Below are 26362 nucleotides of genomic sequence, written 5' to 3'. Positions count from 1 at the left end.
CCTTGATCTGTCGCACATTGTTAGCATACGGCGAAGGCACACCAGAAGTAGTCGAATACGCACCTTGTCCACTGTAGTCGCCATGTTGGATGATTTCTATATCCTGACTTGATCTGAGTAGTTGTGGCGAGACAATGTTGTCGTTCAGAAATTTGATGTGAGGGACGCCGCCAATGACGAAGCGGGGCACGGTTTCAGGCAGTACTTTTCACCGCCACCCAAGACGGTTAGTGCGACATGCAGCACCCTTCCACCACGACTTCTGTGCATGCTTCCATTTCCTCCTTCAACAAGCTGCGGTGCCCGATGGAAGCCGCTTCCGAGCATCACACCGCCAACGACACCTCATTGTTGGCACGCGGCGTGCGTCGGAAGGCATGCATCTTCACTGCTCCGAGTACACCGGCGAGCCACTGACTGGCTCCACCCATCACAAGCGCAGCTTGTTACATAATAAAGCGAGCCAAGAGCTGCACAAGCAGCACTCAGCATGCGCAAACACGTCCGGCTATCAGGTCCACGCTTTCTACATAAGGCCCGTCTTTTATCTTATCTTTGCGCTCGGACTGCTTTGGACTTCCTGCCAGAATAAATCACGATAGAATCAATCAACAACACTCGTCATCCTTTATCATCACCCAATATCGCTTTCACCACCATGATCGGTCGCAACACAGAACAGGATGGTTTTCACGCTCTCGTTCAAGCTATTAACGAGAAGCTGGGACCTAGCAGCGGCATAGACTCCGCTGACGTCGACGAGAATGAGCTTCAGCAGCTAATGGAAGCATACGTTTCCGATGAGTCAGAGTGGGAACAGTACTACTTCCCGTCCAAAACGATGCCATACACACGAAACGTCGTCGACAAGGGCAATGGCAAGAGTAATTTAGTAAGGTTTCATAGCTCGACTTTAACGACACCACTAACCGCACAGCTCATCCTGGTTTGGGGACCCGGCAAGAAAAGTCCGATCCATGAGTAAGTCAGCAGGCCCTGCAACCGTTGAGTTCGACGTTCAATCTTCGGCTGTATGCTCGAGATAATATCTCCGGATCGAAACTCGTTTACTACGAGCTCAGTCTCCTGCACGATGAAGCGACTATGTTCGCCGATCTTGTGATCGTTGCGTCAGTGCAGGAGACTATGCGGTAAGACGACAACTTTCGATATTTATCAACATTTGCGGAGATATGGTGTTCAATACCGACATCTAAACCTGCCAGCCACTTCAGACAGGAGGCTGACGTTTCATAGCCATGCAAAGGCACATTGCATCATGAAGGTGCTCAAGGGAAGCCTCACAGAAACGCGGTTCGCAACTCCCAAAATCGAAGATGTACTGAGCCATCGTCCGATGACCAAGATCCGCGAAACTACCTACACGGAGAACCAAGTCACATATATGGCGGATACTCTCGGTGTCCATCGCATTTCCAACCCCGACCTAAACGAGTATGCCGTGTCTTTACACTGTAAGATTTTTATTCCCACCTGAGGTTGAACACTCCGCTAACTAGGCGTAGTGTATACCCCGCCTAATGCAGCGGTTGAGGGATGCAACGTCTTTGTGGAAGACACGTCGGGTATCACCCACGCCAAGCAGTGCCACTTCTACTCCGAGTATGGCGTCAAAGTCAACCAGAACCAACTCTGAGATAATATGCCACATAACTTCACCCAAGGCTTATACTGTGGATATATACATGTGGGATGAAGATTGAGGATAGGCTTGGCTACAATATACAAAAGCTAGTGGCGCCGGAAAGACGGTACATGGGAATGGCGTTACAGCGGCATGGAGAAGATACACTAAATGCAACTCCTTCAATCAATTAAATAGTATGGCTCGTAACACATTGCATCTATTGATATATGATCTTGTCAAGATCGGTTATATCATACATTCATTCATTCATGGTAATCTTGATCGGCTATCATCTTTTCTAGATGGCTTTTTGTGCGGTATTTGTTGCATGCTCCGTATTAGGACCTTCCCGGCTCCCTTGAATATATAATCTTCCTGTTCTTGCCCTCCCTACCAGAATATAGGATGCTATGCGGCAACAATGAGTTTGCGAGGTTGAGGACATGTGATATTTGGTGGGTCCAGGGCATGACAATGGAATCAAATGTGAGTCGAAAGATGGGTTATTTGGTTGGGTTTGTAGGCTCAAGGACACAAGGGCTAATGCGGTTGCAATTGCCCTCCCTATAGCGATATCGCTACACTCATAATTTTGCAGTTGCTTTACAGTGTCCACTGTTAAGAAACACATCCTCACGACACAGTGCATTCATCTGTCAAGTTGATCTCTGGCCTAGTGAATCGAACACCCTGGCTCTTCATTCGTGGTTTTTACATGACCCGTAGGCTAAACTTTCACTGTTCACCCACTGTGTCGCAAATTGCGCCACAAATGCTCTGTATACGAACATTACCATTCACTGCAACTGGGCACACATCAAACGGCCGCTGAAAACACTATGGCCTAACACTTTCTTTACTAGTAAAACTCGATGTCCCTAAATTCCCCACTCAACTTGCAACTTGCGCTCTACATCCTGCCTCAACATACAACTACACCCCGTGGCACCCAAAAGCATTTTTGCGCATTGACTCATCGAACGTCTTTGAACTCAAGAACACGTGAAACCCAGAAAAGAAATGGTGCCCACCCCGGCGATTGCGCTGCCATTGAGCTGTACAGACGTACCACCAGTGTCAGGCTCGCTAACCAAATTGGCTTACCCACTTGACAAACATCCACACATGCCTCGGAGCCTTTCCTGGGAACTCGTTTCAGATGAAGCTGCATCGCCAGACTCGACTCGATTGGGCGCGCAAACATCTTGTTGTGCGTCGCCTGCCGCGAAAGACGAAGAGGTTGTAGAGATGATGACGAGGAAAGTTATTTACACGAGAGAGAAACTACCCGATATAAGCCAGCCAAATCTCTCCTCCGCATCTGTTTCTAAGTCATTTTCTCCATCCATCTCCCCTCCACCCTCACCAACTCTCTCCTTCGACACCTCAGCCTTCCCCCCATACGCACACCTCTTCCCCTCCTCCTCCAACGGCACATGGCATAACGAAGTTGTCCAGTCAATCAGAAGTCCTCATACCATTGATTCTGCAGATCTGTGCGATAAAGTGCTTGCTTTGGTCGAGGACGCTTCGGATGGGGTCGCGGCAAATCTGAATAGCATGTGTGAAGGTAAAGATTTGCCGGCTATGCATGACAAGGCTATGGGATATTTGCCCAAGATGAAGGTTCCGGATAAACGGAAGTTGAAGAAAGTGGTTGAAAAAGGGTGGGAAGCTGGTGTTGAGATTTGGAGGGGCGAGAATGGGAAGAGTACAGGAGAGGAGATTTGCGAGTGGGTAGACATAGGTGAGGAATGGGATGTGCTTGCTATAATGAAGAAGTAGAGCCAATAAGGCTGGAAGAAAAGAGCTCTGTTAGGGAGGACTTCAGGGAGGAGTCTGAGTGATCACATATATTGATGAGACAGGGGGATGTGTTAAAAGCATGTCATATAAACTTTGTCCTATACACGAATAAAAGATATAAACATAAAAACTCTTCTAGAAATATCATGACCTTGATTTTTGAAGATGAAGACCTTCTCCGTGAATCTGTACAACACCTAGTTGTCTCCTCATTCAAGCTTTTTGATAAGGCCGTTTCCAATCAATGCACATGTGAAATTACATGTGCAAACTTCCAGCACGTTGACGCACAGCGCTCCTGTCATGCGGTTCCGAGTCATCCTCTTTATCCATACCCGATTCTTCCTCATCTCGGCTTGAGCTGTGGCCCTCTTCACTCATCGGCCTACGCTTCATACCACCGGGTGTACCACCAAAGCTTACCAGCACAGAAGGGTTGTCTGCGGTCAACGCATCCAGCACGTCCAATTCATGTTCCGAAAACCACTTTGGTACCAGGAAAGTACGGAGAGGAATAAGCGCAATGATAAGCACAGGAAATCCGATAGCGGCAATTGTTTGTGAAATGGCAACTGTGCAGGCGACACCGAAGATTTGGAGACCGATGAAGAGCATAATCTTCTTGCGGGCGACAGTGTTGAGTGGCTCGTCGCGCTGGAGGAAGCGACGTTCGGAGACGAGATATAGGGCTTTAGATACGATACCGTTGGATTCGATGGAACCCCACTGTATTGCACTTAGTATATTGTTGAATGAAAGGGTAATTGTGAATTTGGTACACTTACGCCAACGACGAAGAAAACACCTGCGAACACCGCCGCGGGCATGGTATGCAAGACGATGAGCAGCGGGCCGGTCATAGTACCCCAGATAGCCATGCCCATCAAGAAGTGGCTGACACGTTGTTCAACAACACCAATGGCTTTCACGACCGGCTTGCGAATCTCACCGCCGTCTTTGGTCTCTGTGATCTCAAGCTTCGTTTCGTATACAGTGAGCGAATCTGTATGAACAGGCGCTTGCGGCACGAGTCCATTGGGTAGGGGAAGACCGATGATACCGCCAACGAAGCAGGTGCAACCGAGAAGGAAAAAGTCCCAATGGAAGCCAGCAGGCTTCTTGAGAGGGTATTGGCGAGCTTGCGCTGTGAGGGATGATACATTCTGGCGTAACTGTTAGTGGGTGATAGAAGTAGGCTGAGATAGTAGACCTACGTGATCATAGTAAAATAGCAGCATCATCAAAAACCCAAATGGCAATGCCACAAAAACCCACTTTACATCCAAGTTCCAGAAGTCAATCACCCAGTCTCGGTCTTGTGTCGGCTGGAATGCTTTTGAGATGGGCACATGGTAGAGTCCGGTATTTTCTAGTCGTCCAGGAATATGCGAAAAGCCGACCCAGAACAGGGTAGGAAAAACGAAAGAGTAATCAGCAACAATGCTGCGAAGCCAAGGAGAAAAAAGCGTACTGCCGCCGAGCTTTTCAAGGCCGTATACGGAACCAAAGTAAAGGATTGCAATGACGATGGAGAGGTATCCACCTTGGAACTCAGAGACTTCGAACATATAAACTAACTCCTCTACACCTTTAACTGTTCATGTTTTAGTAGTGACTTGTAAGTCTTTGCTTGAGCGCATACGTACCACAGTAGATTATTCCCACATACATGCCGAAAGTCTCACTCGAAAAGTCGGTGACGTATGCCATGTAGTCGCTAAAGTTTCCAAAAGATACGATCCAGTGAAAGATGGCGGCCCAGATACCAACCCATGCAGTAAAGGCTGGATATAAAGTCGGGTCGTATTGCACGATAATGTCGTAGATTGTGTAGTTGAACAGCGCAATCAAACCAGTGACTCCGACGATAGTCAGCGGCTGACATGACAGCAAACTGAATACCATGGCTGCTAGTGCGGACGCGAAGAGCGCTTCATTTATGCCGAAGAACCCACCGGTCCGTCGATACATGTCTAGTGTGAAGGCGATGGCAGGAAGAACACTTCACTGGTAAGTACGTGTTCTGTCTCGCGGCGAAAATAAACTTACTTGACGAAGTACATGCGCACTGTGCTGGCGAAAACCCGGTATGTGAAAGCATCCGTTATATCGCTCCAGTAGTATGGTAGCCGACGTTTTACATCATGATACATGCCGCGACCAGGCTGCAGTATACGCCATTTGCGCCATCCTCGTTGACCTTGGAAAGTATACGATTCGTGTGTCACTGTCCGTTCCAGCCTCGCCTTTCCTGTTGTGTTTGATGACTCCATTGCGCTTTCTCCGAAGATTTGAAAAACCAGTTACCATGAAAAAGAAGGTGGAGTGGATCTGAGAAAGAACAAGGCGGTCTGGGGACCAAAGCGTGATAAATGGTGACGGATGGCAGATGTATCGATGCGCTGAGACGCTGCACATGAACCGTTCACCTCTAGTACATATATACCTCGCATTGGTTCAATCACAAGAAAACTGGGTCGCTTACCGCGATTAGAGTCACGGCGCTTCTTGGCATATAAACATTGCATCGTAGAAGCGCAAATGATGTGCCCGCCATGGAGCCGTGGTTCCCCGATACATGTCATGCTGTACTTACGAGAATTAGAGAATCGCTATTTGCATGCAGTCTTTCACCCAGTGATATTTTAATCTTCCGCGCAATTAGTTGTTGACGATGATGACTTTGACTTGGAAGTTTGGTTGTTTGGTGATGGTGACGTTGATTGGCATGTGGATGAACGGTAGATCGTCTTCGGCTAGTGTGGCTGTTTGCGGCGTGGCAGACATCATCATCCCTGTGGCATTTTTCTGCCCAGGCATCGATTTTGCACTGACAACTGTCGCCTTGCAGAACGCATCGACTTTGCCACTAATACCTAACACTTAGGGCAGACTTTGGCGATCCTTTCGCCGCGTGCAGAATCTCCCAAGTGGCTAATTTGACACCTCGTGTGCTCATTATCTGTCGCTGTCTCTAGCGTTGACATGACACACAGTTGCCGAGAGTACGACCGAAGCTAAGCAAGATGCGCACTGGTCAAAAGCGATCCCGTTCGATCCTGCTTCAGCTGCTGCTTGAGCAGAATTTCCACCCGCACCTCGACGGCTCCCAAGATCCTCGCCCACCACATCTAGATGTCGCTGAGCGTATCTCATCAATACGACAAGGGCCGACTCTAGAACTCTCTGTTCAGCTGCGCCACTATAGCCGCGCTGACGTTTCATATCATCCCATCCGTAGCAGCTTTAACCCGCGTACTGCAGCATCGTACGGAAGGGCTCCGCCGAGTAACATCTGTTGGTCCTTGCAGTGGGATAGTGACCTCTCATCTGGCTGCCAATCATCAGTTCAAGCATCTTAGCGTCCGCTGTCACTTCTCCACAGGCTTGTTTGTTTTAGCGAGACACCATCTGAAGTAATGGAAATGGACGCCCTCCAAGACGTCCACGGACTTTCAGAATGCATTGGTCGAGCAATACAAGAGCATCTTGAAAGATCCAACATCAACCTCACTTGGCCGCAGCTCGACAGTTTGACTCGTCCTATCCTGCGTGTCGAGGCTTTCCTGGAGGATGGCAGTACGGGTCATGCAGGTGTAACAAGAGCGCCATCCGAGAGAGTTGCATCGGTAAGTGGCTAGTTTATCGCGATTCGAATTTCTACCAACAGCAGCGCATGCTTACATGCACATAGAGGACCTTGGATCTGACCGGCATGAGGACCCCAGCTCCCACGCAGAGTCCAACTCCACATCAACAAGACTATGAAGAGGTTTCGCCGGAAGAATCTCCTCAGGAAACCTCGGACCTTTTGCCAGAGCAGGTTCGGGAAAACCGCAGAAAAGGTACCGGCGGCCTACGGGTGTCGCAGAACCAGTCTTCGTTCCAAGAAGACCTTAGTGAGCATCAACGGCAGATGCAGGTTGACAGCCGAAGTTTCCCGAAGCGGAAAAAGGTACAGTAGCCCTTCCCGATCGGGCCCGGCAGCGTTGAGCAACGTCGGCATCCCGAAGACTAGTCCAGATATTACCCTCATGCATCACCGACTAACAGCTTGTAGACGGCATCAGACAAGTTTGTCTTCCAACCCTCGACTTTAGATAAGCTCATCATCGGCATCTGGGAACAGGTCCATGGGTCCATCAACTTAGACCCTAAAGCCATCTTCGAGCAATTTCAAGTCGCGCCAACTGGATTGTCCATGGATGTAGTCCGTCATGCACAGACAGAAGCGACGCCCACAGGCCTGACAGTACTCAACAACGCAGCAAGTACGACATGTGACTCCTTTAGCCAAATGAATGTCTTCTGTCGCAAGGTCACACAGGCGAGCCGTGTATGTCGCTCCATAGAAATGATCGTTCAGGCTCGATGGACAGAGCTATTCGAGGAGCAGGTGCAGTATCGGAGCCAAACCAGACCAGATCTGTCGACCACTAAGCACAGGAAAGCGGTGTTCATGGAAGCATGCCAGGATTTTGGCTGGTCCGAGTACGTATCCCCACCATTGCATGGCCTTTTGCAAGCAGACTACGGTACTTCGCATTGCTATTGGCTGTGTGGAGGCGTCCAAAAAGCATACACAGTGCTCTAAGCTCATCGAGTACAGGTCGCGTAGGGACTTGGCTGACTATATTGCTACTTTAGGAAGGAGTTACGCAACAAAATGGCAATCTGGCGAGGATACAAAGAAGTAAAAGACGCAGCCGGCTGGGCAGCACTCGTTTTTGCTGGTATGGGTATCTACCGCTTTTGCAAATACCGCGTAGGTTTTGACAACGACGCCATGCGACGCCTGAAAAACCTTCGGAAAAGGCTTGAAGTAGCCGCGGACACGCTACATCCACACTGGCGCCAATTATTAGCAATCGTAGGAGAATCTCCGACACCTCAGTACCCCGGAAATCCGCACGAATGGGTCGTATTCGAAGATGGGTCAGATCCGGTACCACTACGCCAGACGTATCTGGCCCATGATCCATACTTCGCTTTCGAACATATTGAGGAATCTGTCATCGATGAATCCGCTTGGGGCTGCGAAGATCCACGCTGGACACCTCAGTCCAGCGCGGTAGCAAGACCAGGTGGGATTTACATGTGCGCTCTTTGCAAGGAGCCTCAATCCGATAACCCGCAAGATAACTCGTGTTTCTGCTTTCCCTCTTTATTTGGATGTGTAAAGCGTAAACCACCACCTGTCCAAGTATACCGAACGCCGGACGGTAAGAACAACGGTCTGGTAGCATTGACGTCTTTCGATCGTGGTATGGCGATCGGTGAGCTTGTTGGTCTTATCACAAAAGGCGTGAGACACCTTGACGTTATGGATAGCTCAACATCCCTGGCAAGTTACCAGATTTGGCAGGGGAGAATGGGAAACTACACTCGCTTCATCAACCATAGCTGTAAACCGAATGCTCAATCGTCGACCTTCACTTGGTTAGATACACAGAGGGTGGTACTGGTCAGTAAGGGGATCGAGGCAGGAGCGGAAATAACGTTGGACTATGGGGATAAATATTGGGCTGGACTGGACAAGTCGTGTCTCTGTGGGGAGAGTTGCTGCAGATATAAGAGGGAGAACAGACGCGTAATATGATGCTATTGCAGCTCAGCAGACTCCGCAACAAGCAATCCAATCAATCTCAGAGTCGTCGATTGATTTGATTGTTGGCAGCCTAGCTGCTGATTGATTGTGGATTGATTGAAGCTATTTTAAAGTGGCTCAGATTGACTTGATTGACTTGATTGGTTAATTTGTACATAGGGGTCATCAAATTTCCGAGGCAGATGCCGCATTAGCGATAAACTGTTTCATCAGCTTATCTGCATGTGACTTTCTCATCATCACGTGATATTGCTATCGATAGAGGCGGACAACTCGATCTCAACCTACATTCCTAGAATAATGATCGAACCAATCTAACTAATCCAATCAATCAATCTATAGGCTTAAGATTGATTTGCTTGCAGATTAGAGCAAATTCAAGAAGTAACAGATTGGATTGATTAGATTGGTTAAACCAATCAAGTCAATCAATCTGTTCAATCCAGATTGCTTGTTGCGGACTCTGCAGCTCAGGTTGGCCAGAAGTGGAGCAGAGTTGATAAAGTTTTGGTATTTGGTCATAAACGAAAGAATCAGCAGTAAAACAAAAGCCTCGTTCGCGAGATCAAGCGCAGATATAATCGATCGCAACAAAGCTGGCTTTTGGCCCCTTCATGCAAATCTACCTTGATGTGTACGTCAGATTATTTTGAATGGGTGCAGCAGGGAATAGTATTTATACGTATATGCTGGCGCTCGTATTCCTCTAGCGAGACATCGGAGTTCCTATCGATAGCACTAGCGCGCTATACCCTTGCACAAAATTTCGGAACCACTGATCTCGAACATCAACTTTTTGCAGAAACCACCACACCATGGCAACCAGCGACTACAGCGATTCTGGCGCATCAGACCAGGAGATTCTCGAGGCGCAGGCTGGTGCAAGGAAGAGAAGGAAGCTATCGCCGTGCGATGGGGATGAAAGCTCAGGTTCTGAAGAAACCGTCCCAGAGCCAAAGCCCATCTTAGCAGCGGCTCCATCGATCTCACGCGTCAAAGCAAAACAGCAAGACCAACCCCAAAATGTCACGGTCACCTCATCTACTCCTATGGTCAACCAGAAGCTCAGTTTCACGTCTCTCAATGTGGCACCATGGCTCGTCGCCTCTCTGGCCAGCATGGAGATCAAACGACCAACGGGCATTCAGGCGTCGTGTATCCCTGAGATCCTCAAAGGCAAGGACTGTATAGGAGGGTCACGGACAGGTACAGGTAAAACTGTGGCGTTTTCTGTTCCGATTTTGCAAAAGTGGTCAGAGGACCCGAGTGGCATCTTTGCCGTCATTGTCACGTGAGTACTCTTTCATCCAATCTTGACAGTCGCCTACTTCAATGGAAGACTATCTCGTGCAAAACAGCACATTTCGAGAGTATCCATTCTATTTAAAGGAGCCTGACTTGCAATGTCGTGGCTTCATTATACTCATGAAACTTGTGTACTAATTCCTTGACAGACCCACGCGTGAGCTCGCCATTCAAATTTACGAGCAAGTAAAGGCCATCTCAGCCCCTCAATCTATGAAACCCATCCTCATAACCGGCGGCTCTGATCAACGCAGCCAAGCCATTGCCCTCGCGTCACGCCCCCATGTCGTAATCGCGACGCCAGGCCGTCTAGCAGAGCACATCCGCACCTCTGGCGAAGACACAATCTGCGGCCTCCGACGCGTGAAGTTTGTCGTCTTTGACGAAGCCGATCGGCTGCTAGCCCCTGGAAAAGGTTCCATGCTCCCTGATCTCGAAACTTGTCTATCTGTGCTCCCACCAAAGGAATCGCGACAAACACTTCTCTTCACCGCAACAGTGACGCCAGAAGTCATGGCGCTGAAGCACCAGCCGCGTGCGCCAGGCCGTCTCCCCATTTTCGTCTCAGAAGTAGATACCGAGGACCTTGCAATTCCGCCGCGACTACAGCAAAAGTACCTCCAAACGCCCGTTACGCACAAGGAATGCTACCTCCACGTACTACTTAACACACCCGTCAACAGTACCAAGAGCGTCATCATATTTTGTAACAGGACAAAGACGGCTACTCTTCTCGAATACATGCTTCGTCTCCTGGACCACCGCGTAACGGCACTCCACTCCGGCCTCAAGCAATCCGATCGTGTGTCCAACCTCGCTCGTTTCCGCGCACAGGCTGCACGTATCCTTGTCGCTACAGATGTAGCAGCCCGTGGTCTGGATATTCCAGAGGTGGCGCTCGTCATCAACTTTGACGTGCCGCGCGACCCGGATGACTACATTCACCGGGTTGGTCGTACGGCGCGTGCGGGTCGTGTAGGAACGAGTATTACATTCATCGGACAGAGAGATGTAGACCTTGTTTTGGCAATCGAGACACGTGTGGGCAAGAAAATGGATGAGTTTGAGGAGGAGGGCGTTAGTGTTGAGGGTAGGGTGCTGAGGGATGCGCTGAAGCCGGTTACGGAGAAGAAGAGAGAGGCCATGTTGAGTATTGAGGAGGGGCGGGATGTATTGGGGAAGAGAAAGACAGGGATGCAAAAGAGGAGGGCGCAGTAGTTTAGCATCCAGTTTTCTCGAATTATCATAGTATAGAGACTACACAAACTGGGTGTATTGTTGCGAATGTTGTAATGTAGTATCTTTAGTTCTAGCAAAGCATAGATGCCGTTTTAATACACCATACCTAGTCCTTCCTATTTCAAGTAGGCTGGATGCGACGTCCAAGGGACTGATTTAGGCAATGAAGGCATTCAGGCATGAGAATTAAGAAACAGCCATGAGATTGCTACGCTAGAACGCTATGCAAAAAAAGAGTCACTAAAGGCATAACCATACAATCTTCAGATCAGTCCACCACTCAAGGTGACGCTCTTCGTGGCCTGAACATCGTGTTGAACCCCTTTTGCGTCACGAACCACGCATTGTGTGTCTTCCACTCGGCATCTGGGTGTTCAAGCTGGATCTATCACTTGGTCAGCATCTTGCCACTCAACTTGTCAATCGTTGAGTGACTTACCTCGAACCGCCTTAAGAAGCTCGGCACAAGCTTGTAAATCTCCAATAGACTGATGTTCTTGCCAATGCACGTGCGCGCTCCAGCACCAAACTGCAACATGGTACCCTTCATTTCCTTGAGCTTCTCTGGGGAGGCTTCGATCCATCGCTCAGGCCTGAACGAGTCGACATCGAATCCAAAAACTTCTGGTCGACGATGAACGACCCAAGCATTGCAGCCGACAATTGTGCCACCGGGGATGAAGTCGCCGTTGATGGTCATGCCCTGTTGAGGTACAACGCGCTCCAAGATAAGGCCAGGCGCAGGGTGGAGACGGAAGGATTCTTGCACAACTGCGTCAAGGTAGGGCAACTTCTGAGCTTCGGTCCATGAAACGGTTTTGTCAGGGCGGGATTCAACGACTCCATCCGCAACAGCGTTGTCAAGTTCTTGCATGAGCTTTGCATAGACACGTGGGTGCTTGACCAGGAAGTAAAAGACAGCTGATAGAGATATGGCGGTGGTTTCCGAGCCGGCAAAGACCATGGATGCGCATGTAGAGAGAATTCGGTTGTCGTCCATGAACTCGTGGTCGTGGCTCGCTTGGGCAAACTTGGCAAGCAGATCAATACCGCGAGGGTTGGCTCTTTCGTCGTCCGAAAGGCCAAAGCGCTTAATCTTTTCAACCTGGGTGGCACGCTCCTTTGTACGCTCCTTTGCGAAAAGTGTTACAGGGTGGACGCGCTTATCTAGGCCAATGCGTTGCGCAAAGAGACTGATGGGGTTCTTCCAAAGTAAGCGGTCGAGGATGGGTATCTGGCCAACCTGAAATTTGATTAGTACAACGCTGACGTGAAAGCACCTACTCATGTTACTTACAGGTGCGACGTAGTCGAAGAATTTGCCCAGGAACTCAATGATGTTATCCACATCCTTGTTTCCCTCTACAAATCCCAGACGCTTGCTCCATGTCAAGTCACCAATGACATCAAAGGCGAAGAACTGCAGCCATTGACTGAAGTTGCAGCTCTTTCCAGTGTTCGCAAACATTTCCTCGGTCTTGTCAAGCCAATATGTGAGAGTTGAGCTGACAAGGGGCTCGTAGTTGACGAGCGAGCTCATGGCAAACGCGTTGTTGACGCATCGGCGGTATTTTGCGTGGAAGTCTTCGTCCGTAGTAGAGAAGAGGGAGAGAAGTGGTGCGCCATTGGATACTGCGCCTTGAACGGGGTAAAAGTCAGACTAGCAGAGGTCAACTACTGATTAGCATGTTCTTTTGATAGCACGTACCTTGTAAACTCCCTTGTTTAAACCGTAGATGGCCTTGATGGCCCTCGGGTCTGCAAAGGAGAGCACGTTCGGGCCGAGCCGTACAACATCGCCATGTTTACGGTGTAGCGCAATTTGAGTCCAATGATGGTTGTGTTTGCTGACATCCCATAGTCGCCACCAGTTGGTATATCCTGCAGCCCAGTGTCCAGGATACTTGTTCAACCCTTTCCAGTACTTGTTGCTGAGTAAGTATGCAAGAGTAATCGAAATGAGAACGAGCGGCCAGTACTGCACAAGTAGCGGAAGAATCTCGTTGGAAAGCATCTCGCGTAAATGGATGTAAACACTATCAGTTAGTCTCGTTCCGAGATCCGGGAAACAGAAACTTGGAAGCAAGATGAGTAGCACACTTCATATCTAGAGCTGCCTGGGGCGTACGCCTATATAAATGGACGCCAGTAATCTGGCCAGTGCGATAATCCTCCCGCGTCGCTACATACTCGGATGGCGTCGGCGCTCTCATTGCGATGTGTTTGGTGCTCGTGCAAGATTGTGTATGTCGGCAGTTGATACTGAGACGTGAAATGACAGAGGTGGGTCGGTGTTCGGAGCTAAACGAGCAGCGTTAGGCGGGGGACGCCACTCCCCCGGGGACATGTTCGCGGGGAAATTCCATCAACACTGAACATGCCAATCCAGCGGCATCGTGGACTCTGTTCGAACAACTAAATTCACGTCATTGTTACGTGCTCTAGCTGTCATTCCCACAGCTGCCATTTATTTCCTCATATATGATGAGCATCGCTACGACTGCCATCTCACACATACTCACGTCACCTCGAATCGCACCGGATCATTGTCAGATGTCCAGCGTGCTATTCTGGAACTGCCGACCGTTGACCATGATGACTTTCACAGCTAAACCCTGTGCGATGGCGATATCGACACACTGTGGATCTTGGGAGCGTTCGGCAGTTGTGTTTAAATCTCTCAATTACAACTGCCGAGGCGTCAACCGGATGATCTGATACCGAGACGCCGACAAGAGTCACGTGCTTCTCCACAAGCACCGACAAAACGAATGCCCGCACTTTTGTTTTTGAACAAGATCTTGGATGTTGGCGGATATGACGGTGTTATGTACTTAGTTTAGTTGATCGACATGGATTTCGCGGCGCACCGTTGGAGCTTTGTACGATCTTCGCGATCAGACGCATTGATCGTCGCAAGGTAGCCGCGGAGCAGATGGGGCGAGCTACATGACGTTCTAAAGGCTTACTATAGTGAACAGGCGAAGCAGCGTACATGTATGTGCAGATTTGATGGTGTCGGGAAGAGTTATATTTTAGACAAGCGTCAAAGGCAGTACTTCTTTTGAGGTTACAGGAGCATCAGCGGTCGACAGAGTACGCGTGGGTACCGCAACCGTTGCCACTATTTGCAAGAGCTATTATGAAGCAGATTGCTAATGATAACGCTAGTTTTCCGTTGCTATGGTCAAGTTGAATCCTAAACTACTCACGTGGGCAGTTACCCCCAGCCTCACTGACTCTATCATGCTGGAAGCCAGGCTGTCCCCAGCTCTTAAACTCACTCATTCATCTAGAACGTAGATACCCCTCCGGCATGATCCGTACTAGTAGGATAAACCGCGCTCCCCGAACCTCTGTCTCAATAGTGAGGCTACAATTTTACCGATTGTCCGTCGAAAGTCGCCTCTTCATCTGCATACATCGTTTTGGCAAGGTCCGCGTCATCGACAAGCATTGGCAGCTTGGAGACGACGTTCCCAAATTGGATCACTTCGATTTGTTTCGTGTGTTTAGGGCCGTTTGAAATTGAGTATCACGACTAGGAAACGCAGGGACGCATTAGGTCCCTATGCGGGTGGTAGGAAGCAAGAATTGGTATGAAAGTTCAAGAGCAAACGCACGACTAGGTTTGGGCCGAATGCAGATATCAAAAGCAAGAATACATTAGCAGGGATACACCGGATGTGTACCACGTGGTCAGATTGATGGACGGAGACACCGTGAGACGCGAAGAATAAAGTGACAGTATGTCGGGTATTCTTACCATGTGTACTTGGTCGGAAAAAGAAATCGGAAAGCGTATAGCATACGGTGACATGTCTAGTGTCTGGTGGTGCTCACGGATGCCTTATGCCCGGGATTCCATGGTGTTGATCAGCGCAGTGTCGGTTCATGGGGTCAAAATGGGAATCAAGGCCGTGGAAATTTGGTCGATCGGAAGGTGGAGATGAAGATCACCTCAGCGATGAAGTTCTCGCTACGGCGCGTGCTACGGTTTGCGAGCCCGCTTCTCTTGGTGATTGTTATAGCGACTGCATAGCGGGACCGGAATCAATAGCTTCGGTTGCCCTTCCCGTGTTGTGATAATGCACAACATCCAAAGAGCACTATTCTCATCCGGTTAGGATGCGAAAAGACTTTGGTGGATACGTCAGCGGCTGTGTAAGAGGGTCTAGAAGCTATAGTATGGATTGCGGTCCCTCGATAATGGAGTAAAGGTCTAGTCGAAACGGCGAGCAGTATGGCGAAGCGCCGAAAATCTCAACAGTCATGCCGTGCATGCGGTTCGCTCAGTAGGGTAATTCAGCTCCAGGAACATGGGTTGGCAGACGAAGCTACCGATCATCTTTAGAGATATCACTTTTGCTATCCCCAGGTTCCCCTCGGTTCGTCTAACAGGCTGACGGCTTAGGAGGGACACTAGAGGCCCATCCGAGATCCCCGAGTGACCAGTTTCCGATTCTGATGTGTTGAGCTTCGCGGGCGAGATGAGGGTGTGGTAGATCCCAGTAACATGGTAGTCCGAGCTCCCCGTTAGGGGTCTTGGGCGCGGCTACCGTATCTGTGTCCCCCACCTGCATCTTGTCCTGAAAATCTTGGACGGCCTTGGTGAAAGGTAGCCCCCAACTTCGGAGCAAACACCACATACTGATTACTATTCGGAACCCCGGCCCCATTGTTCCCCAACAAGGTTCGCGTAAGATGGCGTTACATTCATCACCGAACGGGAACATTGGCTTGAGGGCTTTTGATGGCTGCTGTCGTGCGTCAGTGTGCGAGCCAGGCATCCCATAGGTACAGATCTCAATGTACAGATCTGAGATGCATTGCATAGAAGGGTCTAGCATAAACTCTTCGGGTGGCTACAGTGAGCCGTGCAGGCACGAGCGAAACATGTTCTCAAGTTAGGGTATGCGGGGGTCGATGTGCTCGGCTCGAGCCACAGGTTTTGCGCGACTTTTGCGATTGAGCCAGGGCTGCCTTGTGTTACCTCTGCCCATGGCACTAGTAGGCCGTCTGCTAAGGCCCCTGAAAAGCCGGTCGCCATGGCCTGTGATCCCCCGCATTACTGCTCACCAAACATAAGAGAGGGTTGGGAAGAAACAGTATTGGACAGGTTTGAGATGCAGACGTAGGATGCGAAGGAGGTAGGGACGGGAACAAGTTTGGTACCGCTTGTGACGAAAAGCAAGTGCCGCGTCTGCAGGTTCGTTCAGAGGCCGACGAACAAGATTTTGTCGGTACAGAGGCGTAAGTTTTCTTCTTGGTGGTGAGTCATCGGGTCCACGTCACGATACTGCAGGGTGCAGGCGGCCGTCTCGTCGCCGGCATATGCTGAAACAAGACGGGGTTCATTACGTGCAGGAACAGTCATACCCGATGACGAAGTTCCATGACGAGCGAAGAAAAGTCGTAGAGTGCGCGTGGGTAAGGGTTGAGTCGTGGGGGGTGGGGACGGAAGAAGAAAGACACTGGCCGGCGCTTGATGTCGGCTTAGTGGGGGCATCTGACCTGCACCAGCCCAGGAGGCCTGTCGAGCTGAAAGGACTGGTTTAAGAGCAAGGAAGAGGCACGATGGTCTTGTCGGAGGTATTTTGTGTGGATAGATTACTACGGTTACAGTAAAACACCATGGGCGGGCGTGGGGCAGCCTACCACGTCGGCCGTGGATGCACGTTGCCCCGCGTATTCGTTTGCTATGAGGCGCAGCCCAGCATGCCAGCTGCACGTCTCGGGGGCTCCTTTGCATGTTCTGAAACATGGCAGATGCACATGTGGGCAGCTATCGATAAGTACGAATAAATGCGACAACGAGTGGCCAGCGGCCGGGGCTAATGGGATGGGCACTTGGGCACTTGCGTAATGCTCGCTTTGCTTCAGTTGAGAGTGCGCGGCTCCAATGACGCAGACAAAGGCTTCTTTATGCGCAGAGCCGACCGTTTCTCCTAGACAAACGGTGTCATCGGCCAGGGCGATATAACCAGGTAAGAGTGGGTAATGTGCTATGTGTAGGGAGGCCCGTATTTGATGTGTTAGCACGATAATAGTGCCGGGTGTTAGTCGTAGCGGAGGGAGGAACTCGGACTTGTGCGAAAGGCTCGGCGGCGCCGGCATGATCTACCTCCAGCATCGCAACCAGCGGCCGTCATCACCGTCACCGTCACCGCCGACGCCAGCACAGCCGCAACGTAAGTACCCACGAGCATGTGGCGGCAGTCCTGTGGCGGACGCTGCGGTCGTGCTCTTTGCACGGGCTGCCAACTCGCCCTCGTCGTCATCAGTATCGTATCATTCAGAGTAGCAGTACGATGGATGGCATCATGCTTCAGCAGGCGCCCAAGCTACTCGACCATGGATGGCCCTCTACCATGTTCAAATGTTAAAACTTTTGGGCCGTCGGCGGCTCACATGACCGCGGACTTTTCGGTAGACAGCCCTGCTCAGACCCCTGCTATCCCAGCTGATTGGGCTGAAAGCCTCCACCCCATTTTTAGGCTCAAGCAACGTCAACCTGTAGATGGCCCAAGACTACGACAACTACACCCACCTGGTAGAGCCTTCAGAGACACACCCCTTGACAAGCGTCGAGGCCTCGTCCTCGCTTTAACCGTACACTCCCAAAACGGCAGCAAAGCCGCTGCGGTGCCCTCTCCATCTGGACGGGCAAGGAAAGCTTCTGGAATCCGTGTCATGTTGCAACACCAGATACTCGACGCCCAACTCTAAGCGCACTGGCAGGCTTTGCTCCCTCGCAAGCCTCGCCAACGGCGTCTATCCAAGGCTTGAATGCTGCTTCGACCGGCAACTGCGGCCTCGCATTCAGGTTTCTGCCACGGCGCATGCATGGCCGCCGTCCTCAGCAGCAGCAGCAGCTTGACTAACTTTTGCTCTTTTCCACGTCCGAAGCTGATCAAGCGCCTCTTTCGCTTTCATCTCCGTGCTTGCATACCCAATTCAACGTTCGCACATCTCATGCCATCCATGAGCGCATCGTAATCTTCGCGCTCGCGTCTATCCGCCTATCCAAAGCCTGTGCAGCGCCGTCGCCGTGGCCGTCGGTCAGCTTAGATCCGACTAGGCCTGCAGCTGCATACTCTCGCCATATGCACGTTTAGACAAGCTAGATGCGCAGCGCAGCCAAACGGGGCAGTGTGCATGAAATCCTTGCCGAGCTGTGTGGCCACGCCGAGGGGCCCATGATCGTCGCCTGCCTGCTCTTAAGAGATGCTAACCCACCACCACTAGCCTTCTTCACCCACCACCTCCCACCTCGCCTTCTCCCCTCCTCATTCGCCCGCCCCTTCCTGTCTCTCCATCTCAAGCCAAGGCGACATCCGAAAATTATATCCGCCAGAGACATACCCCTATAGCCATCTCTTTTGTTCTTTTCTTTAAATCTCTGATACCGTCCCATCTAATATCGCACCGTCTCGCACACACCACCTGAAACGAAACCATCCACCATGCCGATCTCGTTACTACCCGCCTCGGCTGCGGCCTTTGCGCCCCGTTCCAACGTCAACGTTGTTTTGGCATCCAAGGTCGAGCCATGGTTAACACAAACGCTCAAGCGAGTAAATCGGGTCAAGCGTCCGTTGAACAGTGTGCAACAACACACGCGCTGTCTTACCGAAACCCTCTCTGGCCCAAACGCCATCTGGTCACTCTGCTCCATCATGGTCCCAAAGGCCCCGGATTCGGAACTGCGCAAGGACTCCAACCCGCTGGTAGAAGCACTGTTCAACTACCAGCTAATCCACATTGAGGCCTATGTCGTACACGTCGACATGGTGTCACAACATGAGGTTGCATTCAAGCTTACACCAGAGACCATTGAAGCGCTTATCGAGTACCACAAGGACATCTATTCCGTCGACGTTTCCGCCAGCACCTGGGAGTGGGCCGAGAAGGAGCAGCAGCTGAAGAAGCTTCAGGATGGATTCGTCCAGGCTGTCAACCGCTATGTGTTCCGCACTGGCGTCAAGGCTCTGGAAGGTCTCGAGGAGGACGGCGCAGGAGAGCTACTTGAGGGACGAGGTGAGGATGTCAAGAGTGCCATCATGGGATTGTTCCTCCCGCTTCTTCCTCCTCCTCCCAGGATCGTCGACGTTGTCCGGCCAGCACCGCTTCTCCCAAGCTCGCCTGGATCCGCAAACTGGTGGGTGCCAACACAGCACATGCACCAGTCACACTCTGCTCCGATTGATACGTGGAGAGTAGTACCCTCGACGCCCAGCCCGACCATCACTACCTGTGGTGAAACTGGCCAAACGTTCTGGAGCACAATGGGCAACATGGGCTTCGAAGCGATCCAACTTCCATCACCGACACCCTCCTTCAGCCAGCCATACAACTCGACTAGTCCATATGCGCCTTGCACAAGCCCGTACACGTCGAGTTCGTACTACAGCCCACCCCCAGCATCGGCACCGATTCCAGCCCTTCCTCTGCCGAGCGTGCTAGCCCAGCAGTGCGGGTCAAGCGCCGTGCACGGAGGATTCGGCGGCTTCGGATGGGACACAGGATTTGCACCACAGTACGCTGCATTCACGTAAGCTGAGTGATGACGGACCTGTGGTACCACCTGTTCTCCGTCGATGCTGGAAGCATGGATCTGGCCAGTCCTCTTGCTCTTCCCTTTACCGCCCAGGTTGCCAGCGCACCAACCTTGCGACGCACGACACGAGACGAATGCGATATTCACGAGATGATGTCCTACTCGAACATCATTACCAAATCGGCATGGGACGGCGTTATCATTGATTTTTAGCGAGCGATTTTCTGTCATCTCCTCTCGTACATTTGATTTTCCCTTTGATACCTGCTTTTCCCTTTCTCTTGTCTCTTTCTTAGCGAGCGTTTTGTTTCTTTGTCAAACACGGCCGGACCAGGTCTTTTCCTTATTGAATACAGCATCTCTGGGAGGCATGCATGTCGGGCATTTCAACGGAAGACGGTAAACACAGCCTCACGGCTACGAGGTCAGGTACACTCGGTTGGGTTTTTTTGGTTTTCTTGTTTTAATGTCGCTTACTCCTGGACGGATGCGCCATCTCTTCGTTGAGCCTGTGGCATGCCATGACTCTTACGATCTGACGCGATAAACGTTCACGAATTATGCCTACTTGGACTGGTATTGAGTGCCAGCTGGACATGCTAAGAGGCGGCGACAAAAGTTATACATGCATCTGTGATGCCGCTGTGATAGCTCGTCTCTGGTGCGGAACGAGGACTGGGTCGACACGAGGGTGCAACTGCGCTGGGTCGAGACAGGAGTACGCCCGTGGCGTGCCTGGCTCTCGGGAAGTGGTCCTCTGCTTGCGGAGCAAACACTATCCGATGTACCTGGAGGCTTTTGCTGACCTTGATCGACCTGGGAATCTGGATGGATGCAGAGACTGTAGGGTCATCTCCTACACTTCCAACCAGTTCTTGGAAGAAGCACGCTGCCCGGTTGAACTGGGAGCGATGAATCAGATGCTGGACAGTAGAAGCAAGCTTCTCACTTAGCCTTTTAAACTTAATAAAAAACGAAACTTGAATCAAACAATCAACTTGACCTTTTTGGCTTGGATGCATGCAGTGAGTGGTGAAATGAAATGAAAAGAAGCGTCGTGAAGCATGCAGAGAGGATAGAGGAAATGACTCGAGGTAGAGGGCAGGCTGCGGATCCCAAGGCCCATTAGGCTGGGTCGATTCAATGTCTGGGGCACAAGCGAGCGGGCGAGGATGGGTGCGGTGCTGTGCCGCACGCCTCAATCGGCATACGATTGGACAGGGCGGAGCGGAAGCCAGCGGCGGGACAACGGGATCAATGGGTTTGGTGATGGCGTGTGCGGGCATGCTTCATCGGCTAAAACGCTGTCTCTCTTTGTTTCCTTTTCGGGGCTTCTGTGACAGTAGGCTGACTGGAGTGAAGTGACTGTATCGCATCACCTTTGCCGAGGCCGGACCTCTGACTTCTGACCTCGAAACCGAAACATCTTACCAGATTGCAGCGCTGCGACGGTCATGCGAGTTGCCTGTAGCCGTAGTCATCGTCATCGTCATAGTCGTCATAATGCCGCCCGCCAATTCGCCTGTAAGGATAGCGGACACTGTGGTTGTCGCAGAGGCCTGACTGACGTAGCCGCACATAGGACCCGGAACCCACCTTCATCTCGGCCCTGCGCGAGCTCGAGAGCCCCGTAAACGACGACGTGCTCAACCTCGCCGCAACCCTGGGCACCCAGACGGACCACCAAGATCGAGACGGCAACGCCGACGACGCCAACCACACGTACACGACCATCGACAGCCTAGCCACACTGCGCAACGACACAGACGACGAGATTGAGCGCGCCCATCTGCACTATCTGCGAGCCACGCAGGAACACGACCAGGCCCGGTTGGACCGATCACGCGAGCGCCTGCGCCTGCTGGAGCGACAGCGAGACGAACTGGAGCAGCGCGACCGGCTGCGGCGAGTGATGAGTCGCCTCAGCCGCCTGAGTGACAACAACTATGGCGACCGCGTGCCCAGTCAGAATAGCCTGTATGACTGGTCGCCCGCCAACAATGTGCCCCCTACGGCCACGGCCACGGCCACGGCCACGGCTACGACGACCACGGCCGAGAGCTCGCTGAGGTCGACGGCCATCTTGCAGTCGGCAGGCGTGCGCCGTCATCCACGCTTCTCCGCGCGCACCAGGGAAGGCGTCACCAGCGAGGCGCCACCACGACACGTTGCCCATCGTAGCCTGAGGGAGATGCTTGCCGCTCGAAACAGCCTGAACAACGAATTGCCCGAACGCGACCGTGAGACAGCCCGCCACATGTCCATGCAGCGACTCTCAGACGCCCGGAGCTCGCCCATGCTCGAGCAGACTGTCAAGTACCTGTCGCGGATACGCCACTCGAATACCATCGATGAGAGCCTGGAGTGTGCGCGCGACGCCGGATTTCTCACAAAGGACTACTTCTGCCTCCAGCACTCCGACTTTATCGCAGACACCTTCACCATACCGACACCTACCGAGTCATCGTGGCTAGCACCCGGCGCCGTACTCTCCGGCTGCCAGCATGCGACGAGTATAGCTGCCACTGCCTCCAGACATAACGGCCTCGTGCCGCCCATCCGGCCATGGATATGGAACCCCAACGAAGCATCTACCACTCGATCCTCACAGCTACCCGATGCCCCACCACAGCAAGATCGATGGCCCGTCAAGGTCACCATACACGACGTAGACTGGGACAAGATGGCCCTCTCCGCAACCATGGAAGCGTATAATGTGCCTTCCCACCCACACTCGCACTCTATCCTCAACACAAACTCGACTTCGCCACCAGTCACACGCACATCCTCCATAACAACATACCTCGAAGGCGAAATCCTAGACTTCAACAACCACACCCTCCTGACAGAGTCATTCAAGTCAAATGCCGCAAATGACGCAACATACTGGCGCAAACTGCCACCCTTCCAGAAGATGAGCGACGACGAAGTCGTCAGATCCTTGACTAGCAAGAAGTGGCTCACAGAGGTCCTGGGCCAGGAATGGATACTAATGCGCTGGAAAGAGCGTTGTTTTGTTAAGAGCCTGAACCGCAGTACAGCAGATCCCGTCCAGCCACCGCCCTCGACCACAATACCATCCTTCCCCGATGGCCCAGCGCGCAATACCTGGGCCTCCTCCAATAACAGCTCAACCTACTACCCTCCCACATCCAACTCCAACCACGCCTCACAGCTCCAGCCGTCACCATATCGCATCGTCCGCAACGCGAACACAGGCCGCGCCGAAGTCGAGATAACGCCCCAGCCTCTCTTCAACAGCAGTGCAACAAACGATGCCGAACATGCGACATTTGACGACTCGGGCTGCGGGCTTACAATAAGCGGCTTCTACTATGTGGCGCTGGATCGGAGGAATGGAATGCTGGAGGGATTGTATTATGATCCGCAGAGTAGTCCATATCAGTGCTTGAAGCTGGAGAGTGTGCGGGGTGGGCTGAGGAGTGCATGGGGATTCAGGTGACCCAGGGAGCTGTGGCAGTAGAATGTGAAAAGAGGAAATGGGGGAGAAGGGAGCGGTTAAATCAGTCATCAGAGAAAGTGGGTGAGCATGGATAGAGACGGTTATAGGATTACTTGCATAAAGACGGTGCTTTGGGTTGCTTTTTTCGCCCATTGAGGCTTCTAGTTTTGGGTACAGCTGGAGAATATCAATTACCCCAACATGTGTAAGGCACGTATATATACACCTGTATATATTTGCTTTCGCGTCTGTATACTATGTGCTCGGTCTTTATTATGGGTACCCCACAATTAAACTCCTTGTCCACAACGGAAATTGAGAAAAAGAAGACATTCGTGCTAGCCTCAATCTAGCTCTTCTTCTTCCCCTCCATCTCTACAGCTGCAAATGCATACTGCCTTGCCTTACCCGTCTCCCCTACCCTCCACTCCTCAATATACTCCTCGACATCGGGACATCCGTTTTCCTTTCCAGGGATCGGTTCGCCCCACGTACCCCAATAAGGCACTACACCTGTCCAAGTATCCTTCACAAGCTCCGCGTTCTTTAAATCATCACGGTCTTCGCTTGGGCCTCCAACACGAACCTTGGCTGAGGCCTGTGTATACGTTAGCTATTGTATATATTATAAATGATTTGGAAAAAAACTCACACTCTCAATCCTCACCCTCAAAATCGCCGTCGACGCCAACTCCGCCTTGGTCGGTGGACTCCTACTCCTCGCCCACCGCTCCGGCAACATATTATCCGTAATAAGCGTCATCGCATACAGCGCCTCGGCTTCATCTTGCACCAATTCTGCATACCCGTACACAACCGCAGACCGGTAGTTACAACTGTTGTGGAAGGGCGCTAGGCTGAGTACTAGGCCGTCGAGAAAACTGGCTGCGACGGTGATGGGGAGGCCGGGCAAGGTGGATGAAGAGGAAGTTTTAAAGATGCGACCTGACATGTAGCCGTGGATGTAGAGGTCTTGGGGTGTACTGGGGTCGGGTGGGGAAGAGGAGGAGGCAGATGAGGTATTGGGGGGAAAGGAGCCGGTGCAGCCGAGCATGGGGAGGACGACTGGGAAGGGGTGGGTGGGGTCATTGAAGGAGACGTGGAGGATTGGACATGCGTTTATGAGGGTGTGGATTGTGGTGTAGTCGTAGGAACCTGGGTGTTGTGTGAGAGGTTGGTCATTTTGAATTGGAGGGATGAGAATAAATGCTTGGTTGGATATGTTTACCTCTATTTGCCAGTCTACCGAGCTTGTTGGCTGAGGTTTTGGGGTACTCTTCTGACGAAGCCATCTTTTGTGGTAGTTGAAAAATTCTTGTTGTTGATTCTCTGTTTGCTTTTTGTGAATTGTGCTGTTTCGAGAGGATTTGACGTAATCTGTGCGACTACCTAAAGTAAAAGAAGGAAATTACGATGCCAATGATCTCAGTCACAGCTTCCGTCTCAACCACTTATACAATAACGGTGCTGAATACACTTCTTCCCGAATGACTCCTACACATATATAAACCCGAACTATGACACATGAAAGCCTGTCCACTTAGTTCTGTATTGCATGCCTTAAGCTACCATCTACACGGGAGGTGGGGTCTGTAATTACCGGAACGTTGATTGGTTCAGGGTCTTGTGAGTGCGCTGCAGTGCTTTTATCATGCGTATGCGGCGTATATGGCGTGTATATGGTTTTATTTAATGCTGTTGTAAACCGGTTGTGTTGTTGGAAGTAACAGTAACGACGGAAGAATGGTTGAATCGGATAAGGACGGTCGTGGTTGAGGTGGGATAGTACGGGTTAGCGAAGGATAGTCACGGTTGGTGTGTGCAGTTGTGGGGAAAGTTGAATAAAGTAGGCTGTGAGGGGCTACATAAGGGACTGTATTCGCTACTGTGATGGCGGTGTAGCGCAGAAGTTTATCAATAATACAATTATAGTAGTAGGGTTGATCTATCGATTTAGCGCTAGTCTGATTGACTTTGAAGATAGTAGTTTAAGAACTCACAGTTGACTTCTAGTGTTCACATCGAAGTGATATTGTATATACTTAACTCAAACACCTACTAGCCTATCAACTGCCTTCTAGGTGATTCGTCTACTATTGCACAAGTTGAGCCTGCATTTTATGCTCTGGTAACGCCTGCTTCTCATTTCATTCCCATTCTCTTCATAATCCCACAACACTAAACCAAATAGGAGCCTCAACGCATTCTCTACCTTGTTTTCGAACTTGTTTATTTTTTGACTATCGATAACATCCTCTCGTCTCTTTTCGTCAGACTACCTAGGTATGTATGCGGCGCAATAGGTATCAAAGTAGCCACATGATCCATCACGACCATGTTATTTGCAAAAGCATTAACGTATCTAACGGGTTGGCGGGCCACACGGGTTGGCGGGACACTTTTGCCAAGCCCTCACCAAAACCACCCTCATTCTGGCGCAAAACAGCCCACTTTAGCCCTATATAGTATAATACAATATAAGATATCATTTAGAGTCTACTTCTGCTGCTTGCTTACACGTACGCGCGTTATGCCCAGTCTGATTGCACCGTCCACACCGCCTTTGAGATGGTTCACCTGCTTCAGCGCGCACTCGCGTCTTTAGCTTCTTCCTATCACTACGCGCCCCAAACTCCTGTAGAGCAGTTAGACGAGCCCTATCCTCAACTATCAAGGTCCCCTCTGCCTGAAACCGCTTCCTTTTATGCGATCTACGCCGCGTAGCAGCCTCAT

At 51.1% G+C, this 26362-nt stretch overlaps 11 protein-coding genes across 11 annotated transcripts; 7 read left to right on the top strand and 4 right to left on the bottom strand.

The window, feature by feature from the left end:
* Positions 1 to 658: 658 nt before the first annotated feature.
* Positions 659 to 1657, top strand: PtrM4_005260 (cysteine dioxygenase; the record flags this gene model as incomplete). Its single annotated transcript, XM_001930538.2, has 4 exons — positions 659 to 892; positions 938 to 981; positions 1258 to 1475; positions 1527 to 1657. 4 exons carry the CDS (start codon positions 659 to 661, stop codon positions 1655 to 1657), a joined length of 627 nt encoding a protein of 208 aa, XP_001930573.1.
* Positions 1658 to 3268: 1611 nt separating this feature from the next.
* PtrM4_005250 (uncharacterized protein) lies at positions 3269 to 3433 on the top strand (the record flags this gene model as incomplete). Its single annotated transcript, XM_001930537.1, has 1 exon — positions 3269 to 3433. One exon carries the CDS (start codon positions 3269 to 3271, stop codon positions 3431 to 3433), a length of 165 nt encoding a protein of 54 aa, XP_001930572.1.
* A 279-nt stretch (positions 3434 to 3712) lies between these two features.
* PtrM4_005240 (SUL1, Sulfate permease and related transporter (MFS superfamily)) lies at positions 3713 to 5727 on the bottom strand (the record flags this gene model as incomplete). The annotated part of the gene is made up of 5 exons (XM_001930536.1): positions 3713 to 4180; positions 4240 to 4617; positions 4669 to 5048; positions 5101 to 5456; positions 5504 to 5727. 5 exons carry the CDS (start codon positions 5725 to 5727, stop codon positions 3713 to 3715), a joined length of 1806 nt encoding a protein of 601 aa, XP_001930571.1.
* Positions 5728 to 6873: 1146 nt separating this feature from the next.
* PtrM4_005230 (protein containing SET domain protein) lies at positions 6874 to 9053 on the top strand (the record flags this gene model as incomplete). Its single annotated transcript, XM_066102758.1, has 4 exons — positions 6874 to 7083; positions 7149 to 7409; positions 7515 to 7945; positions 8102 to 9053. 4 exons carry the CDS (start codon positions 6874 to 6876, stop codon positions 9051 to 9053), a joined length of 1854 nt encoding a protein of 617 aa, XP_065964960.1.
* An 824-nt stretch (positions 9054 to 9877) lies between these two features.
* PtrM4_005220 (SrmB, Superfamily II DNA and RNA helicase) lies at positions 9878 to 11585 on the top strand (the record flags this gene model as incomplete). The annotated part of the gene is made up of 2 exons (XM_001930534.1): positions 9878 to 10353; positions 10517 to 11585. 2 exons carry the CDS (start codon positions 9878 to 9880, stop codon positions 11583 to 11585), a joined length of 1545 nt encoding a protein of 514 aa, XP_001930569.1.
* A 301-nt stretch (positions 11586 to 11886) lies between these two features.
* Positions 11887 to 13620, bottom strand: PtrM4_005210 (CypX, Cytochrome P450; the record flags this gene model as incomplete). Its single annotated transcript, XM_001930533.1, has 4 exons — positions 11887 to 11991; positions 12046 to 12849; positions 12904 to 13266; positions 13315 to 13620. The coding sequence occupies 4 exons, from the start codon at positions 13618 to 13620 to the stop codon at positions 11887 to 11889; spliced, it is 1578 nt and encodes a 525-aa protein (XP_001930568.1).
* A 2380-nt stretch (positions 13621 to 16000) lies between these two features.
* Positions 16001 to 16255, bottom strand: PtrM4_005200 (uncharacterized protein; the record flags this gene model as incomplete). Its single annotated transcript, XM_066102757.1, has 1 exon — positions 16001 to 16255. One exon carries the CDS (start codon positions 16253 to 16255, stop codon positions 16001 to 16003), a length of 255 nt encoding a protein of 84 aa, XP_065964959.1.
* A 1762-nt stretch (positions 16256 to 18017) lies between these two features.
* PtrM4_005190 (uncharacterized protein) lies at positions 18018 to 18335 on the top strand (the record flags this gene model as incomplete). The annotated part of the gene is made up of 1 exon (XM_066102756.1): positions 18018 to 18335. One exon carries the CDS (start codon positions 18018 to 18020, stop codon positions 18333 to 18335), a length of 318 nt encoding a protein of 105 aa, XP_065964958.1.
* Positions 18336 to 19072: 737 nt separating this feature from the next.
* Positions 19073 to 20164, top strand: PtrM4_005180 (Mating-C domain containing protein; the record flags this gene model as incomplete). Its single annotated transcript, XM_001930531.1, has 1 exon — positions 19073 to 20164. The coding sequence occupies one exon, from the start codon at positions 19073 to 19075 to the stop codon at positions 20162 to 20164; it is 1092 nt and encodes a 363-aa protein (XP_001930566.1).
* A 1505-nt stretch (positions 20165 to 21669) lies between these two features.
* Positions 21670 to 23629, top strand: PtrM4_005170 (VID24, Vacuolar import and degradation protein; the record flags this gene model as incomplete). Its single annotated transcript, XM_066102755.1, has 3 exons — positions 21670 to 21690; positions 21749 to 22143; positions 22300 to 23629. The coding sequence occupies 3 exons, from the start codon at positions 21670 to 21672 to the stop codon at positions 23627 to 23629; spliced, it is 1746 nt and encodes a 581-aa protein (XP_065964957.1).
* Positions 23630 to 23978: 349 nt separating this feature from the next.
* Positions 23979 to 24921, bottom strand: PtrM4_005160 (Pyridox-ox-2 multi-domain protein; the record flags this gene model as incomplete). Its single annotated transcript, XM_001930529.1, has 3 exons — positions 23979 to 24227; positions 24282 to 24784; positions 24858 to 24921. 3 exons carry the CDS (start codon positions 24919 to 24921, stop codon positions 23979 to 23981), a joined length of 816 nt encoding a protein of 271 aa, XP_001930564.1.
* Between the last annotated feature and the right edge of the window lie 1441 nt (positions 24922 to 26362).

This window comes from Pyrenophora tritici-repentis, chromosome 1 (assembly GCF_003171515.1).
Source record: "Pyrenophora tritici-repentis strain M4 chromosome 1, whole genome shotgun sequence".
NCBI classification, from domain to species: Eukaryota; Fungi; Ascomycota; class Dothideomycetes; order Pleosporales; family Pleosporaceae; genus Pyrenophora; species Pyrenophora tritici-repentis.
The sequence above is the reverse complement of the archived record's forward strand: the minus strand, read 5'-3'. Positions and strand labels throughout refer to the sequence as shown.